This window comes from Mirounga angustirostris, unplaced genomic scaffold (assembly GCF_029215605.1).
Source record: "Mirounga angustirostris isolate CCGP_5_RB_7025 unplaced genomic scaffold, mMirAng1.0.hap1 SCAF_5, whole genome shotgun sequence".
Taxonomy (NCBI): domain Eukaryota; kingdom Metazoa; phylum Chordata; class Mammalia; order Carnivora; family Phocidae; genus Mirounga; species Mirounga angustirostris.
Window position 1 is genome coordinate 163,420,713 of NW_026991713.1, and position 17,297 is coordinate 163,438,009.

Sequence of the window (17,297 nt, forward strand, 5' to 3'; positions counted from 1 at the left end):
AGTAAAGTTGTACAATCATCACCACAATCTAATTTTAGAAGATTTTCATTATTCCAGAAAGAACCTTTATGTAGGGGAGGAATCCTACAGTATGGGGTCTTTGTGACTGGCTTCTTTGAGTTCGCATGGTGTTTTCAGGGGTCATCCGCGTTGTAGCCCGGGCCAGTTCTATATTCTTTGTTATTGCCAGATAATATTACATCGTGAGCTAGGCCGAGCTAGATTTGTCCGGGCGTCAGCTGGTGGGCATCTCGGTGGTTTCCACTTTTTGGCTTTTATAGACCGTGTTGCTTGAACGTTCCTGCACAAGTTTTGGTGCAGACCCGTTTTATTTATCTTGAGTATATACCTAGGAGTGCAATTGTTCCTCTTGAAGCTTTGTCTCAACATGTTCTAAACCAAATGTATCACTTTCCCCTAAGCCAGCATCACCGGAGGGGTGCTCAAGAGCACCCTTTTCCTCAAGCAAAACTTCCAAGTCTGGGTGAATTTGTCCTTCCTCCGTGCCGGGCCCCCCTGCCTCCTCAACTTCTATTCCGTGTTCCCTTGTCTCCTTGGCCCCCACTACTGTTCAGACTCAGGTTCCTCTCCCTCTTACAGCTGTTGGCACAGGCTGCCAGCTTGGATCTCTGCCTGCCTTCCCCGCCCCTTTCCGTTCTGGGCCTGGCGTGAGGGAGCCCCCCAGAGCCTGCCCTCCTTAGCTGTCTTCCGTGACTCGCCTTGCCTAGTTGAGGGTCCCCTGATTTCTGGCCTTAGGCTTTCTGGGCACACAGTCTCACCCCAAGTCTCCTTTCCAGACGTATGTCCTACCTCCTCTCTGTCCCAGGCCCCCTACCTCCCTCTGCGTCACACTTGCCTGGTGCTGTCCTGACTCCCCACATTTTCGCTTCCTGGGTGCCTTCCGCCATCTTCATCTGTTCCAGTCCTCTCTGTCTTCCACGGTTAAAGTCAAATGCTGCCTCTGACGTTAGGCCTTTTCAATTTAACATACCTGATCTTTTTCAAGCGTCCACAAATGTTTGTCTAATGGTAGAACCTCTCCAACTGGATATTAGTTTCCCTGTTTGGCCTCCCTGAGCCGTGGCTCCATGGTGCTACTCCTGAGTCACTTTCTTCTCTGATTCTGGGTCTTCCAGGCCTCGCACAGTTGGCCCTTTCATCTAAAAGGTACTCAGGACTTGTTTCTTAAATCAGTTCAGTGCCCTCGCCAAAGTGAGTCCTTCCCAACCTGCATTGTGCCAACAATTTTTGTGTCTATCCTTGTTAAACGCCCTTCGTTCTTTCTTTCGCTCATTCAGGCATCGATTTTTCTGGAGGCCTGCTGTGTGCTAAGTAGTGTGTCAGGCAGCAGGGAATTGCTAGGGAAAGAAGCCACAGGGGCTGCCCTCACGGAGCGTGCAGTCCGTGGACAGACAGACCCACGTCCTGCTGGGAACGGGGAGTGCTGTGGGAACACATGGTGGGGTAGCCGCACTCGCCTGGGGGCGTCAGCCGAACCATCAGAGACGATACTTGAGTGGTACCTTGCCGGGTGTGCGAGGGTCTGCCCCGAGGAGAAGGCAGAGGGGCATAGGTATCCCGTGCTGGCCTGACGTCTCCCCAACGCGTCCCTCGGGCCTCAGCCAGTGAGGATTGCCTCTGGAGGGGTGGTTGGAGGGGCAGCTGGAGGGGCGGCTGGCATTTAGGGCTCTGCGGGCCCGTGTCCTCTGTCCTAGGTGAGGATTCAGCCTTCTGTCTATGACCACAACATGCCTGCCCTGGAGGCCTTGGTTGGAGTGCCGGGGCCTCACAACGAGGGGCCCATCACACACAAGTGGAGTGTGCAGATGGTGAGTACTGCCCAGAGAGGGGAGAGACACCCAGGTCGGTGGGAGTGAGCCCATAAAGGGGTACAGATGTGTGGGAAGGGAGTGAGGATGGATGCATCCTGCTGGGCTCAGTGATTTCCGAATCTGCCAAGAGCCAGTGGGAGTGAACTGGGATGCCCCAGATCTGGCAAGTGGGGAGGGAGGCCACGTTCTGGCCTTAAGGGGCCAGCATCCTCTCTCTGCTCTGGACTAACCGAAGGCCCCGTCTCATCATTCCTAGGAGCCTGCTGTGACTTGCCGTCGTGAGGATCTCGAGAGGCTGCCCAGTGTGGCTGAGGTCCGGGCCCATGGGCTCAGAAGTTGGGGTGGGGGCTGACAGAGTGCAGGTGGGAAGACAGGCCTCACTGACCCCTGCTCTCTTCATTCTTGGCAGCCTTGTTTGCCCAGAGCCAAGTTCCACTGCCCACTTGTCTTCAAGGAGGAGATCCTCGTCCAAGTGACCGGGACTGTGGAGCTGGTGGGAGAGATCGAGGTAGCACCTGCTGGCAACAGACGCAGGGGGTGGGGAGAGCCCGAGGGCTGAGCTGTGGGCTTCCCCACCAGATGGGCTTCCTGCATTTTTCTCTAGTACCCGGATGCAAAGCCCTGATATTTCCATAGCGGCAGATGAAAGAGAACCATGATTTGCTTGAAATTTGCAGGGCTGTTTTCATGGGTCTATGGAGGGTTCTTCTGGGTTCTCTGTAGGAAAACTTTCCTTCCAGCCGTGGGACGTGGCCCATTAGGATGCTACGGTAGAGAACTCAGAAGCCGTGGTGCACCCCACTGCGGCCCCTTCTCCTCGGCTTCTCCCCCTCAGTCGAGGTGGGGTGCAGAGGTCAGTGGGCTCTACTCCTTGTTCCCCTGGCCTGACGTCTCCCCCACCCCTCCCGCAGGCCCCCTCCATGTTCAGCCTCTGCAGCTCCCTCTCCATCTCCTTCAACAGCAGCAAGCATTTCCACCTCTACGGCAGCAATGCCTCCCTGGCCCAGGTATGGCTTTGCCTCCTCAGAAGCTTCGGGAACAGAGGGCAGCAGAGGGCTCCGTGGAGCCCCAGGGCAGAGCTGGAAGAGCTCGACCCAGAAGCAGGAGGGCCCCGTGGGAGGTGTGGGCTGGGCCCAGAAGGAAGAGCTTCCCGGCGCTCAGAGCTGTGGGCCTTGGCGAAGGCCGTGCTGGATGCCGTGGGCGCCCCGCCACCACTTGGCAAGCGGGCCCCACGGTCACCCGTCTGAGACGTGTCAGGCAGAGATCAATTCGATGGCAGCTCAGCAAAGGGTACCCACCCCGTGCCCACTCTGAGCATGACGGGAAAGTGCTCGAAGCAGAGCAAGCAGCTCGTGTGGGGGCCCAGGCCACCCAGGCAGGAAGCTCGGAGCAGGGGAAGGGAAGCTGCACCTCAGCCAGATCCTGGAAGGTTTTGCATGCTGAGCTGAGATTCTGGCATTTCATTCTGGGCCCGAGGAAGCCATGTCAGGGCTTCCGATGGGTGGTGTGCACGTTTACCAGCTCGCTCGGGCAGCTGCACGGGGAGGTTCACTGGGGAGAGGCGTCCAGGCCAGCCTGGCGGTGGCGGGCCGCAGTCCCGACCAGAAACGCGGCGACCTCGCCATGCACAAGCATGTCGGAGGTGGGAGAGCCTTCTCCTTACAGCCCCTTCTCTCCTCCTGCAGGTCATCATGAAGGTTGACATCGTCTACGAGAAGGAAATGCTCCACGTGTACGTGCTGAGCGGCATCGGGGGGCTCTTGCTGCTGCTTGTGATCTTCGCTGTCCTCCACAAGGTGGGGGCTGCTGGGAGCCGCGCCTGCCTGAGACAACCAGGCTGGGAAAGGGGATTCGCGGGGGGCGGGGCGGAGAATGCCAGGACCAGGGAGCTTAAAGCTAGAGGCGGCCTCAGCCTCCTCCCTCCCTCTACAGATAAGGCTCGTGCGGCCCAAAGAGCAAGGGAGACTTCCCCCCATCCCTCCACCAAGCACTGGCAGAGCCAGGACTGGGGACCTGGGGAAGGGGGCTGCGCCCACATCTCAAGGGCCGGGCCCTGGGACAGAGCGACATCCCACAGACATGGTCCCTGCCTTTGGGGGGCTCACAGTCTAATGGGGGCACACACGTGGTAAGGGCTCCACTCGAGGGCCTTTGCGCTGGAGCCTCACTTAGGCTGGGGGAGTCCGGGAAGGCCTCCCAGGCGAGGAGGCATTTGAGTTGGGGTTTGAAGGAGGAGTCGCCGGGTGAAGAATGCCAGAGGGCAGATGTTCCAGATGAAACCCTCAAATAGTCCAGCAAAAGACAACGCAGAAAATCGCTTTCTTCCTGTTGCACTCCCAGAGGGTTGTTGCTAACAACCATTCGGTTTCTGTTCTTCCAGGTTCTAATTTTGTTGTTTAAATATGTGTATACGTGTGAGCATGAGAGAAACAAAGAGAAAAGTCAGTGTTTGTGTACGCAGGTAGAAAACGTAAATGGGGGGCGCCTGGGTGGCTCCGTCGTTGAGCGTCTGCCTTCGGCTCAGGTCGTGATCTCAGGGTCCTGGGATCGAGCCCCGCATCCGGCTCCCTGCTTAACTGGAATTCCGCCTGCTTCTCCCTCTCCCACTCCCCCTGTTTGTGTTCCCTCTCTCGCTGTCCCTCTCTGTCAAATAAATAAATAAAATCTTAAAAAAAATAAAAGGTTTAGGGGCACCTGAGTGGTTCAGTCCTAAGGCATCTGCCTTTGGCTCAGGTCATGATCCCGGGGTCCTGGGATCAAGCCCCGCATCGGGCTCCCTGCTCTGCGGGAAGCCTGCTTCTCCCTCTCCCACTCCCCCTGCTTGTGTTCCCTCTCTCGCTGTGTCTCTGTCAAATAAATAAAATCTTAAAAAAAAAAGAGAGAAGAAAACATAAATGGAAGGATACCATATAAACTGCTTGGGAGCTTGTATTTCCCGCCGGATATTTTGTCTTGCTGTCTCTCCGTGTGAGCACAGTCACATGCACCTCTTATTCTTTAACCTGGCTGGTTTGCTGCTGTCTGGATGGCCCACCTTTTATTTAGACAAGATCCCCACTGATAAGCATTTAGATTGTTTGTAATTTCTACCTATTTTTTTAAAGATTATTTATTTATTTGATCGAGAGAGGAGAGAGAGAGAGAGAGCAGAGCAAGGGAGAACACAAGCGGGGGGAGGGGCAGAGGGAGAGGGAGAAGCAGACTCCCCACTGAGCAGGGACCCCCCCCCAACTTGGGGCTCCATCCCAGGACCCTGGGATCATGACCTGAGCCAGAGGCAGATGCTTAACCCACTGAGCCGTCCAGGCGCCCCTAATTGCCACCTATTTTAAACAGTGACCAAAAATGGCTCTTGGCTCCCACATCTTTGCACACTTGTCCAAAACTTCTTTAGAATTAATTCCTGGAGCTGGAATGGCTAAGCCAAAGAATATATACGTTTTGGGAAAAAAAAAAAAAAAAGAATACATATGTTCTGAGCTTTCAACAGAGAGTACGTGGCCCATACGAAGCACCATGTAAGCGCAGGCTATCGCTGTGAGTATTCCCGGATATTGTCAGACCGCCCACCCCAAATATTGGTCCGTGACATTTTGATGAGCCTGAAGAATAAACTGTTAAACATACAGCTTTTCAACATACTGCCAGGAAGCTCGCCCCGTCCCTGGAGAGGATACCATGCACCCGTGGCACGCACGACTCATTACCATGAAGGGTGCTTTGATGTTTTGCCGAGGCCGATTGGTCCAGAGTGTTCCATGGACTTTTCTCACTCCAGTTTTGTCTTCCTGCAGTTTGGCTTCTTCAAACGGAACCTGAAGGAGAAGATGGAGGCTACTGCAGAAGCTTCCAGTGGAATCCCTAGAGAAGACTCTGAGAAGCCAGTGTCCGAGGAAGAGGCTGGGGACCCGGGCTGCCTGGAACCCCTCCACAAGGAGGAGGCCCAGGATGGGGACGGCAAAGACTGAGGCCCCGGCCTGACGCAGAGGGCCCACAACTGGACTCGGTATGCTGGCTGGCCCTCGGCCTCTACCTGTGTCTCGCTGTGTGTCTTCGGGCAAGTCACTGCCCCCACCTGGGCCTCCGTGTCGCTGTCTGGAACATGGCGCTCACTCCTGCCTGCCTGCTCTGCGGGCTCATGGTGAGGGCCCCTAAGGGATGGGCGGGCAGGCCACGGAGGGGAGGCCTTGTCATGGTCAGCTGGCTCTGGCTGGCCCCGGTCCTTCTTAGTATCCTCCCCTGGAAGACAGTATGTGCTCTAAATCTGGAAAAACTGTCATCTCGGGACCTAGTGACTCTCCCGGCCCTCACACCCACCTGCCCTTGGATGTCCCCAGGGGCCTCAGACCCCCAGAACCTTGCCCTTCACTCTCTCCTGCCCGGAGTCCTGTCAGCTTTCCGTGTGCTGCCGGAGAGCAAACCTGATCCGTGTCACTACTTTGCTCTGGGGCTGGAGACCAAGTTCCTGAGCATGCCTTCCAGAATCTGCAGAATATCCTTAACATGCCAGTGCAAATTCGGGCCCCTGTTGCCTTCCTGGCCTCCTCCAGAGACTCCCCACCTCCCTTCCTGAGCTCCAGTTACACCAGCCTTCCTCACGAGCCAAGCTCCTTCCTGTCTCACTGCCTTCACCCAGACTGCTCCCTCTGCCTGGAACATTCCTGCACTCTCCTTCATCGCATGGATCATGTTCGCTACTTAATGCTCATCTCTCAAATCCAGCCATGGACTCCATGGGGGTAGGGACCGTACCAGTCATGTTCACCTTGGTAACATCACAGAGCCAGGCACACAATTTCACCGAACTAGGGAGAGTGCCAGCGGGAAGATGGAGAAAACGTTTGGGTGGGCCCATGGCATCTCCACCCTTCAAGGCTCGGTCTTTCCCTGGGCTCTGGCCTCCTTGCTCCACAGCCCCCACGGGGACGCCCCACGCCCCACCGTGGCCCCCACCGGGAGGCTGTGAGCTCAAGGCACCCGCCGTGTCTGTCCACCCGGCTCCCGGCACCAAACACAGTGCCTGCCAATGTTTACCCAATAAATGTGAAAATCCGTCCAATTTTGTGATGTTTTTATGCTGGCGCCCCATTCTGGCCTGGCTCAATTAAATGAACATTTCCTTCTCAACCCTTTCTCTAAGTGGGACCCAAACAGCTCTTCTCTTTTTTCTTTTCTTTCTTTTTTCTTTTTCTTTTTTGTTATGACAACCCTCAGAGACTGACCTGCATAAGGCATTGACAATTCATTAAGGTGTGAGAATAGACCCTCCCTGGCCTTTTTCTAAAACAATTGGTGGGGCTTGATCCCGAGGCCCCCACCTTTAGGAGGGACAGAGGGGCTCCTCGCTGCTGCCCTCTTGTGGTCAGTAGGACCCTGGGGGGGGTTGAGGGGAGGGGGCAGAATATGGAGTAATTTTCAGCCCAGCCCTCTGGGTCCAGCACTGGGAGCTGAGAAGCAACATTCCGTCTCCCAAGCAGTGACCTTTGAGGGCTCCCTTCTGCTTGCAGGGTGTAAGCGAACATTCTCGAGCCTGGCACACAAGACCCAGAACAGTATTTCAAAGCCTGCCGGCCTCTTCCACCTCCTCAACCCCCTTCTGGTCCAGCACCCAAGGAACCATGGGGCTGGCTCATAAGAAAGACCTCAGGAAGGAAGAAGTGAGGCCCATTTTCCCAGAGGGGGAAAAATGTTCTAATGGTCAGAAATACCACAGAAATGCTAAAAGTGCATGAAGTTATCTGTAGGTCTCGTGAAGCCCGTCGGCTTCTATGGATTCACGCAGTATTTCTTTTTTTTTTTTTTTAAGGTTTTATTCATTCATTTGAGAGAGAGAGAATGAGAGAGAGCACATGAGAGGGGGGAGGGTCAGAGGGAGAAGCAGACTCCCTGCTAAACAGGGAGCCCGATGCGGGACTCGATCCTGGGACTCCAGGATCATGACCGGAGCCGAAGGCAGTCGCTTAACCAACTGAGCCACCCAGGCGCCCTTACGCAGTATTTCTTGAGAGTTCTGTGTCAGGGCCTGCTCTGTGCCCCGAGGGCACGGTGATGAACGTGACAGACAAGTCCCTGCCCCCAGGAAGCATCACCCCAGTGGGAAAACAGAGTGAAAAGGTAGAAATGTGATTCCACGTGGCGGAGGGGTTGTGAAGAAGATAAAGCAGGATAGCAGGCTGGAGAGTGATGGGGAGGGTCCTCTTACGTCGCTGATGCTCTGTGACAGACACCCAAAAAGTGAACATTTTCATCAGGGTTGGGAGCAAAATAGCACAGAAAATCTGGGAGGTTCATTTCAGGAACAGACCTGCCCAGGAATCTATATCCCCGCTCCCTTAAGAGCCCCCGTCCTCAATTACCCACATGTCCTTCCCCGCCCGTGTCTTTGCAAATGCTGTTCCCCTTGCCAGCCTGTCCAATTCCAGCCCCTTTCTATCCTTTAAAATCTTCCTACTTCAAAGCACTCTCAAGCTTTTCTCATCCCCTCGGTTCCTAGACAAAATGACCCGTTTCATCTTCACTTTATACCCCTTCAGTACACATAACACGGTGTGGGCTCCTCCCTCAAGACTGGGAGGTTCTAGAAGGCAGGATCCAGTCTTTGCTCACTTGTGTTACCAACACTGAACCCTCCCCAGGGCTGGCAACAAAGAAGACATTCAGTAAGTGTTTGATTCAGTGGCCTTCACATGTTTAGGGCTCAGGACCTCTTTATACTCTTAAAAATTAAAGATCCCCAGCGTTTTTGTCTATATGGGTTATATCTATTGGTGTTTGTCCAATTAGAAATTCAAATGGAGAAAAATTTAAAACATATGGACACCCAAGTCTGCATTGCCCACAAGCTGTCCGAATGATGACATATGTTCTCACAGGCCATGTAGCCTCTGGAAAACACCGTCCTCGTGGCACAAAGTGAAAAAGTAACACCTTAGTATCATTGGGAAAAAAGTCAAAACTAGTCAGGTTTGAGTCCAGGCTCTGCTGCTTTGCAGCTGTGCCAGGTGGGGCCACTACTTACCTTCGCTGGGACTCATTTCTTCATCTGTAAAATGGGAATGATAACTGTGTATCCCTCAGAGCTATTGTGAACATGATATAACACTTGCAAGTGGTCTAGAACTTTTGGGAGTACATCTGTGCTTGATAAAGGTGGGGAATAGAAATGGTTTAGTTGTGGGGATGCCTGGGTGGCTCGGTTGTTGAGTGTCTGCCTTTGGTTCGGGTCGTGGTCCCAGGGTCCTGGGATCGAGTCCCGCATCGGGCTCCCTGCTCAGCGGGGAGTCTGCTTCTCCCTCTGCCTGCTGTTCCCTCTGCTTGTGCTCGCTCTCTCTCTCTGACAGATAAATAAATAAAATCTTTAAAAAAAAATGGTTTAGTTGTGGAGCGCCTGGCTGGCTCAGTCGGTGGAGCAGGCGACTCTTGATCTCGGGGTCATGAGTTCAATCTCCACGTTGGATGGAAAGATGACTTTTTAAAAAAATGGTTTAGGGCGCCTGGGTGGCTCAGTCGTTGAGCGTCTGCCTTCGGCTCAGGTCATGATCTCAGGGTCCTGGGATCGAGTCCCGCATCGGGCTCCCTGTTGCGCGGGAAGCCTACTTCTCCCTCTGCCTCTCTCTCTCTCTGTCTCTAATGAATAAATAAATAAAATCTTTAAAAAAAATGGTTTAGCTGTGCAGGACGATGTGGTCAAAGCGGCACGCTGGACTGCAAAAGACCTGGCACTGGAGTCCTAGTTCTTTGCGGTGACCTTGAGAGAGATGCATGCCCTTCCTGGGCTGCTTTGCCCCACCTGGGATCTGAGGGAACCTCAGGAGCTATTGTGTGGAAGAGAGGGGTGGCGGCCGAGCAGCTGAGGCCCCCCTCACTTGACCTGCTTTAAATGCTAAGGCTCATAAGTAGCATGCAGGCTCCTTTATCAATTCAGCACCACAAGCACCATGCCCAGGGCCCCCCGGCTTTCAATGGCCTACAAACATGTTTGGGAGCTGAAAAAAAAACAGCTCCAAAGTACAAAAATTAAGTTGTATAATTGAAATGTGTTAAAGTAAATGTCTACAAATGTAATATGTCAGGTAGTCAAATGCAGTTCTATCTAACATCTGTAGGCTACGTATATGAACTATATGAAATATGGAGTAGTTTAATATTTGAAATTATGTGTGGTAGGGTATCTGTACAAAAATGTGCATAAAGTTTACAAAGGTCTTTAAAAGACCAAGAGATTTTACTTGAAAAATAATGTCAATAAGGTCAAGGCGGGCCACACCCCAGGATCCCACAGACTCACCGCTAACACCGACTCGCCATTCTTTCCTGAGAGCCACGTATGAGGAGGGCTGAGGCTCAGATAGGAAAGAAAAGTAGGATGAAGGCAGGGTGGGAGCAGGGTGATCCCGATAGGCCCAGGGGTCCTAAAAAAGAGGCAGAGGTGTGGCAAATCAGGCCCAGCCTGGTGGGTTGGTCTTAAAGGCTCGAGCTGTTTAATCCTCTCACTGGGTCCCCTATGTGCCCCCTTCAGGTGGGGTCGGGACTGCAGGCACTCTCTGTGGTTCTGGGCACTCGGGGTCCGCACAAAGTGATGGCCGGAGGTTCCGGCTGGGGAGGGGAGAGGAGGATGGCACAGCTAGACACAGGGAGCCAAAAAGAGATGGAACACAGGCTCTATGCCTGGCTATGAGAACAGGGTCTGTTCTCTGGCCCAAGGACAGACCCTCTGTGTTTGGTGAAAGGGATAACCCACAAAGTCGAGGGCTTTCTCACCCCTCCCACACTGGGCTCCCTGTGTGTTTGTGCAGGATTCAAAGCATGAGACAAAACTCGGGGATATATGGGCGGGTCACGTCTCCTGAGCATCAGATTCTAAGATTCCAGGGAAACTTGGAACATAAAAGCGCTTCCCAGACAGGACCCTACGGCTTCACTGGCTCCGTGTACTTATATCACTGAAGTGCTTCCCGCTGCCCGGGGCACTGCCCCTGCACCCATTTTAAGGACCAGTCTCTTTTGCCACATAAAGGTTTTTATTGAACTCAAATTCAGGGGCTCCAAGCCTGAGGAAGACAAGGGAGGCTGGGGTTTGCACTGAGGCCCGAGCCCCGCCGCAGGGCCCACTCCCCACCCCACCTACCCTCACCCCGTCCTGACGCAAGGAGGGTCTCCGGAGCTACCAATCTAAGCTACCCCCCTCTAATTAAGTAACCCTCCCCCCTCCCCCCAAGCCCCGCCTAGCGCTTTGCCACGCCAGGCACCCACCACCCGCCGAGGGGCACGCTGCCGCCGAGGCCAGCTCTCTGCTGACCTCTCTCCTGATCTCTCCCAGAACCTCCCACTGCCTGCCTGGCCTCTCTCCAACCCCTCTTCCCAGCCCATTTCCCATAAGTCTCCAGGGCACGCAACTTCCGGCACCCTGGCCCTAGACTCCTCCGTCCTCCCCCCGGCTCTCCCACTGTCCCCTCTAAAGGGTTTCCTCCAGCTCCCCGGCCCCTTCTCTTGTGCCCACCACCTCCCCAGCCCCGGGCGGGGCCCCAGGTCAGCGCCGGCCGGCCGCGTGGGTCCGCTGGTGGCGGATGAGGTCGGAGCTCTGCGAGAAGGCCTTTCCACAGTCATCGCACTTGTAGGGCCGCTCGCCGCTGTGCACCCGGTGATGCTGCAGCAGCGTGGACGAGCGGCAGAAGCCCTTGCCGCACACGGCGCACCGGTAGGGCCGCTCGCCCGTGTGCGAGCGCTGGTGCTGAATCAGCGTGGACGAGCGGTTGAAGGTCTTGCCGCAGTCGGGGCAGCTGTAGGTGCGGCCCGGCAGGTGCGTGCGGGCGTGGATGGCCAGCACCGAGCTCTGGCCAAAGCGCTTGCCGCACTCGGGGCACTTGAAGGGCTTCTCGCGGGCGTGGCTGCGGGCGTGGGGGATGAGGGCCGAGCGCTGCGAGAAGCTCTTGCCGCAGATGCCGCAGCTGAAGGGCCTCTGCCCGGTGTGCACCCTCTGGTGACTACGCAGGGACGAGTTCTGGCTGTAGCACTTGCCGCACTCGGGGCAGCTGTAGGGCCGCTCGTGGCTGTGGGTGCGCTGGTGCCGCAGGAGGTAGGAGCTGTCACCGAAGGCCTTGCCACAGTGCGGGCACTTGTAGGGCTTCTGACCAGAGTGGGTGCGCTGGTGGCGAAGCAGGTAAGAGCTGTCGGCGAAGGCCTTGCCACAACGGGGACACTTGTAGGGCCGCTCGCCCGTGTGGGTGCGCTGGTGTTTGATGAGGTCAGAGCTCTGGGAGAAGGCCTTGCTACAGACCTCACATTTATAGGGCTTCTCACCCGTATGGATGCGCTGGTGCTGGATCAGGGTGGAGCCCCGCCCAAAGCTCTTCCCGCAGATGCCGCAGATATTGGGCCGAGGGCCCTGCCCACCCCTGGCCCGGCCACCCCGCCTGCCTGGCCCCCGAAGGGCCCCTGTCAGGCCCAGGGGATTCTGGAGCATCTCAAACTGGGGTGTGGCCAGCAGCGCCCCTGTGGGCATCTCAAAAGGTGGCCCTAGGGGCAGGCCCCCTGTGGCCTGCTCCCCAAACCCCTGGGTGAAGGAGTCCAAGGGGTGGACTCCCAAGGGGATGCTCAAGGGATTCTTTTCCTCAGGATTAAGAAGCATCTCTGCACCTTCCTGAAATTTGGAACTTTGAGCTTCAAATTCAGGGCTTTGGGTTTTGAACTCAGGATTCTGGGCCTCATATCCTGGGCTCTGGGATTCATCCCCAGGGCTCTGGGGTCCATACCCAGGGCTCTTGGGTTCATACCCAGGGCTCCGGGGTTCATATCCAGGGCTCTTGGGGTCATACCCAGGGCTTTGGGGCTCATACCTAGGACTTTGGGGTTCAAACTCAGGGCTCTCTGATTCAGGGCTTCTGGGTGCAAATTCAGGGCTTGGGGGCACAAACCCAGGGCTTCGGGACTCAAAACCTGGGCTTTCAGGCTCAAACCTGGGGCTCTGGGGTTCAAACTCGGGGCTTTGTGGCTCAAACCCAGGGCTCTGGGGTTCAAGCCCAAAGGGTATCTCTTCGACCTCATAGTCCCCAGGGCCTTCTTGTTGAGACATTTCTTCTTCCTCATTCTCACTCATGTTGCCTGCAGGATCAGAGAATTACAGAAAACCCAGATTGTGCGGGGCCTGGAAGGTCATTTGGTCCCACCGCTAGTTGCCACAAACCTCTCCCTCCTCCTCCAGCAGGGTCGCTGGCCCTGGAGCAGGTGCTGAAATTCCCACCTCCCCCTCCGCCGACCCAGGACTTCCAGTCCCCGCCCCCGCCTCCTCCAAGTCCCAGGTGTCCCAACCCCCCGCTCTCTTCCCCTCCCACGGCCCACAGCCCCCTCTCCCGCTCCCGGGCACGCTCCTCAGAGAGACGCTCCCTCCCTCACCTTTGAGGGACCCTTCGGGGCTCCCCACTTCGTCAGGACTTTGCACATCCCCGGGCTCAAGGCCCCACGGCGACGCCTCCCGTTCCATCCCCGCCGGCTCCCAGTACGGCGGCGGCGGCGATGGCGGACGATCCTGCGACCAGGCCTGAGTACCCTGAGACCCGGGCCCTCGCCGCCCGCCTGCTCAGCGCCGCCCAGGGGACCCGGCTGCCCAGACCGGGCCCCTGAGGCCGGACGTCTTGACCCCGGGCCTCTCTGGCCGGCCGGGCCCCTCCCCTACCCGCGGCCCCGCCCCCACCCACAAGGTCTCGCTTTGCCCTGGGGCCCTCCAAGGCCCCCGTGCGTCGTGGCCTCGGAGGCGAGGGTCTTCACGACTCGCCCTGCCGCCCCCGGACGCCGCTCCCCGCCCGCGACCCCGCCGTCTGGCCCCCCAGCCCGGGCTGGGCTGCGGCTGTCCGACCCCCTCCCCCCTCCCCCCGCACAGGAAGTGTCCGTCCGCGGCCAGTTTCCCCCGCTGGCTAGCGCCACGGCCTCTCTAGGAGCGGCTGGAGGTGGAAACTCGTTGGCATTAACCCTGGGCTGGATGGCCCCGGCTTTGAGGTGGGGGATGACAGGGAGCCCGGGAGCCGGCAGGAAAGGCTGGGGTAGTTTGTGTGCTATGTCCTAGGTCTCCGTCCGTCCAGGAGCCTATCTATCCGTCACCCGGGCCCTGCGTCCGTCAGTGCCTGTGGCCAAGGGCGAGGCGACAAGCGAGACCAAGGTCAGCGAGAAGGAGCGACGCTTCCCGGCGCCAGCGGGGGCGGCGTCTAGCTCCCCTCCCCTCCCGGGCCTTGGGGTCAGCTTCGGCCGCGCCTCGGGAACCTAGGCGGACCCCACCCCCAGCCTTGAGCTCCTGAGTCTGGGGCTCCCACCCCCCAACCCGAACTCTACTCCTCCGCACCCGTGCGCCCACCCTCACTCCTCCTGGCCCCCTCCCCTCTCTGCTCCTCCTAATCTCCACCCTACCCACTCGGGGAGGGCTAGCATCGTTGCCAAGGAAACAGCCCCGCCTCCGGTTTCCAGAGGCACCGCCCCTACCTCCCAAGGAATACAGCGATTGGCCGGGGGAGCTTGTGCTCTCATCGTCCCGCCTCCTCCCACTACACCAACTGCTAATGGTCGCCAGGGAACGCGAGGCACCTTTCTGATTGGCTGGAGGGGGCAGGCCGGTTCCACCTACCCCAGCGGTCAGAACTGCCTGCGGGAGGGCCGAGAGGGAGGTGCCTGGCGTCTCCCTTCCCGTCCTCGCGCTGGTGCTTTCAGAACTTTTCCCGCCCCCACTGACCTTTCATTATGTCTTATCTCTGAAGAAAGCCAAGGGATCTGGAGACAGACAACCTTCCCTACTCCCCCCCACCCCACCCCACCCCGGTCTCCCGCATACTTCCTTTCCCAGCACTTTCCTTTCTCCCACAGATTCCTGGTGCTGAAGGGGTCAGTTGGCCGATCCTCCCGCAGAGAGGAGGCTGCTTTCTCTTCTATTACCTGCCTATCTCTTCCACCTTCCCCGAAGTGGGAGCCTTAGTCCCTGGTTCCTGGGTTTTCTCACAGAGAGGCAGGGATCCTATGGGAGTTACTTCCAGGTGAGGGTGGCGGAGTTCAGAAGTAGAGAACCATCTGGCCATTAAGGGAGCTAAGAACTCTCCGGTCCCTGTCTGACTTGGACAGAAGCTTGTAGAAGGGAACCTAAGAAACACTGCCCTTGGTGCAGCTTTGAATCAAGGGAAAAGTGATTCTGGAAAGACAATTCTTGTCCCCTTTTTTACCCTTGCTGCTGAAAGTATTTTGGTAGCGTTCTTGACAATTGATGAGCCAAATCCTCCCTGTGTGAGTGATGCAGGAGCCATGATTGTGTTTTCTCGTTGCCTTCTCAGACAAATGAAAGGAAGAAACTGGTTTAGGAGGAAAGATGGCATCTTCCATTCTCCTGAAAAGAGATGAGAACAAGAATCTGGAGAATTGCAAGCAGTAAAAGCCTAGAGACAACAGAGGCTTACAAATAGAATCACAATTATCTCCCTACAAATAAAGCAGGAGCACGTTTCTCCCCCGCAGAGGAACAGCTTCCCCAGCTCCATGCCTGTCTCCCACCCCACTGTCGGTCTGTCCTAAAACCTTCTGTGAAGAATGGCTCACCCAGTCCAGCACTAGATGGCCCACACGGGCAGGACACCCTACCAGTGCACTGACTATGGAAGGAGCTGGCCCTGGAGCACCCCCTGGTCATTCCCAAAGCACTCACACAAATGAGAAACAAAAGTCTCCTTCATGAGACACTTTTCTCTGACCTCCAACCTGCTTACCCACCAGAAAATGTACACAGGAGAGCAGCTATTCCCTGCAAAGTGTGTGGCGAGGCGTCCAGCCCCAGCTCCGACCTGGTCCCATTGCCTGCAGCACTCTCCACAAGCCCCACATGTAGCAGAAGTCAGGGCAGGGCTGCAAGCTGCTTTGGCACCCTCATGGACACCCATGAGGATCCCTGGGGTCCTGGGATCGAGCACCCACATGGACATTCAGTCTTCTAGTAACCTAGAGTAAAGGAGTAGCTGACTTCCAGGCAGCCTCCTCCAGCACCAGGCCTATCCATGCAATGGGCCTGAGAAGCAACCAGCCTGTCTGCCACTCACCCATAGCAGTGAGAGGCTCTAAGCACAGGGAATCCTCTGATGTGGGTTCCAGCTTGACCCGGCACCAACGGATCCAAGGCTAGAGTCCACTGACCTTATTCTACCACTGTGTCCTGGTGAGGAAGAGCTGGGTTTGTGTCCTGAGTTGGGCGGCTCTTTGTCCATAGGATCGTTCCCGGTGGGTGGCAGCGCTGGGGCAGAGGTATTCGGTGTGCAACTTGGCCAGCATTGAGCAAAGGCCCTCAGTGTGAGGGGGACTCCTGCATGAACTGCTCTTTCCCTGCATGCAACGGACAGATGCTACGAGAGACGTCCCTGTATATTCAAGAAGATTTGAGGTACCCGCAAGAGCTCAGCCACGGCACAGGCCCCCTTGGGAAGAACAAAGACAATGGGAGTCTTTGTCATCCTCTGACCTCAAGCATTTGCAAAACTAAAAGCAGCTAGAAAGTAACATTTTGTTCAGAGCATCATTACCAGGTGTGAGAGTCCATCCCTGGAGATTCTGATTCAATAGTCCAGAGATAAAGCCCAGGGAGCTGGCTACATTTTAAAGTTACTGAATGGGATTCTGTGGCAGAAAGGCCTTACTTTGTTTGTCTGTTTGTTTGTTTGTTTGTTTTAAAGATTTTATTTATTTATTTGACAGAGAGAGACACAGTGAGAGAGGGAACACAAGCAGGGGGAGTGGGAGAGGGAGAAGCAGGCTTCCTGCCGAGCAGGGAGCCTGATGTGGGGCTCAAACCCAGGACCCTGGGATCATGACCTGAGCCGAAGGCAGACGCTTAATGACTGAGCCACCCAGGTGCCCCAGAAAGACCTTACTTTGAAAAATACTTGCCTAGGGGCGCCTGGGTGGCTCAGTTGGTTAAGCATCTGTCTTCAGCTCAGGTCATGATCCTGGGGTCCTGGGATCGCGCCCCACATCGGGCTCCCTGCTCAGTGGGGAGTCTGCTTCTCCTTCTCCCTCTGCCCCTCCCCACGCTGCTTGTGCTCGCTTTCTCTCTAATAAATAAAATCTTTTAAAAAGGGGGGGAAAAAGAAAGAAAAATAGTAGCCTACAGCAGGTTTTTGCTTCTTTGGGTCATAAACATCTTTGCACATCCCATTCCTAGAGACACACACATAAACAAACATTCAAAAATGTTTAGGGGTCTTGGGGCGCCTGGGTGGTTCAGTCGGTTAAGCATCTGCCTTTGGGGGGTGCCTGGGTGGCTCGGTCGGTTAGGTGTCTGCCTTCAGCTCAGGTCATGATCCCGGGGTCCTGGGATCGAGCCCCACATAGGGCTCCCTGCTCAGCGGGAAGCCTGCTTCTCCCTCTCCCACTCCCCCTGCTTGTGTTCCCTCTCTCGCTGTGTCTCTGTCAAATAAATAAGTAAAATCTTCAAAAATAAGTCATCTGCTT

At 56.1% G+C, this 17,297-nt stretch overlaps 2 protein-coding genes across 6 annotated transcripts in view; one reads left to right on the forward strand and one right to left on the reverse strand.

Annotated features, from left to right (window-relative positions):
• The window catches only part of ITGAL (integrin subunit alpha L), a 58,901-nt gene extending 51,742 nt beyond the window's left edge, over positions 1–7,159 (forward strand). For 2 of the 5 annotated variants that reach the window (XM_064592970.1, XM_045875333.3), the window contains 6 exons: positions 1,716–1,829; positions 2,089–2,145; positions 2,242–2,340; positions 2,744–2,839; positions 3,518–3,628; positions 5,627–7,159. In XM_064592970.1, the coding sequence (XP_064449040.1) occupies positions 1,716–1,829; positions 2,089–2,145; positions 2,242–2,340; positions 2,744–2,839; positions 3,518–3,628; positions 5,627–5,800 (651 nt within the window). In that variant the 3' untranslated portion in view covers positions 5,801–7,159. The remainder of the gene's footprint in view (positions 1–1,715; positions 1,830–2,088; positions 2,146–2,241; positions 2,341–2,743; positions 2,840–3,517; positions 3,629–5,626) is intronic. The other 3 variants (XM_045875331.3, XM_045875332.3, XM_064592971.1) reach the window with 3 other exon arrangements.
• A 3,674-nt stretch (positions 7,160–10,833) lies between these two features.
• Positions 10,834–13,685, reverse strand: ZNF768 (zinc finger protein 768). Its single transcript, XM_045875335.1, has 2 exons — positions 13,224–13,685; positions 10,834–12,932 (listed from the first exon to the last, which is right to left on the reverse strand). Exons 1-2 carry the CDS (start codon positions 13,309–13,311, stop codon positions 11,362–11,364), a joined length of 1,659 nt encoding a protein of 552 aa, XP_045731291.1. The 5' UTR covers positions 13,312–13,685; the 3' UTR covers positions 10,834–11,361.
• Between the last annotated feature and the right edge of the window lie 3,612 nt (positions 13,686–17,297).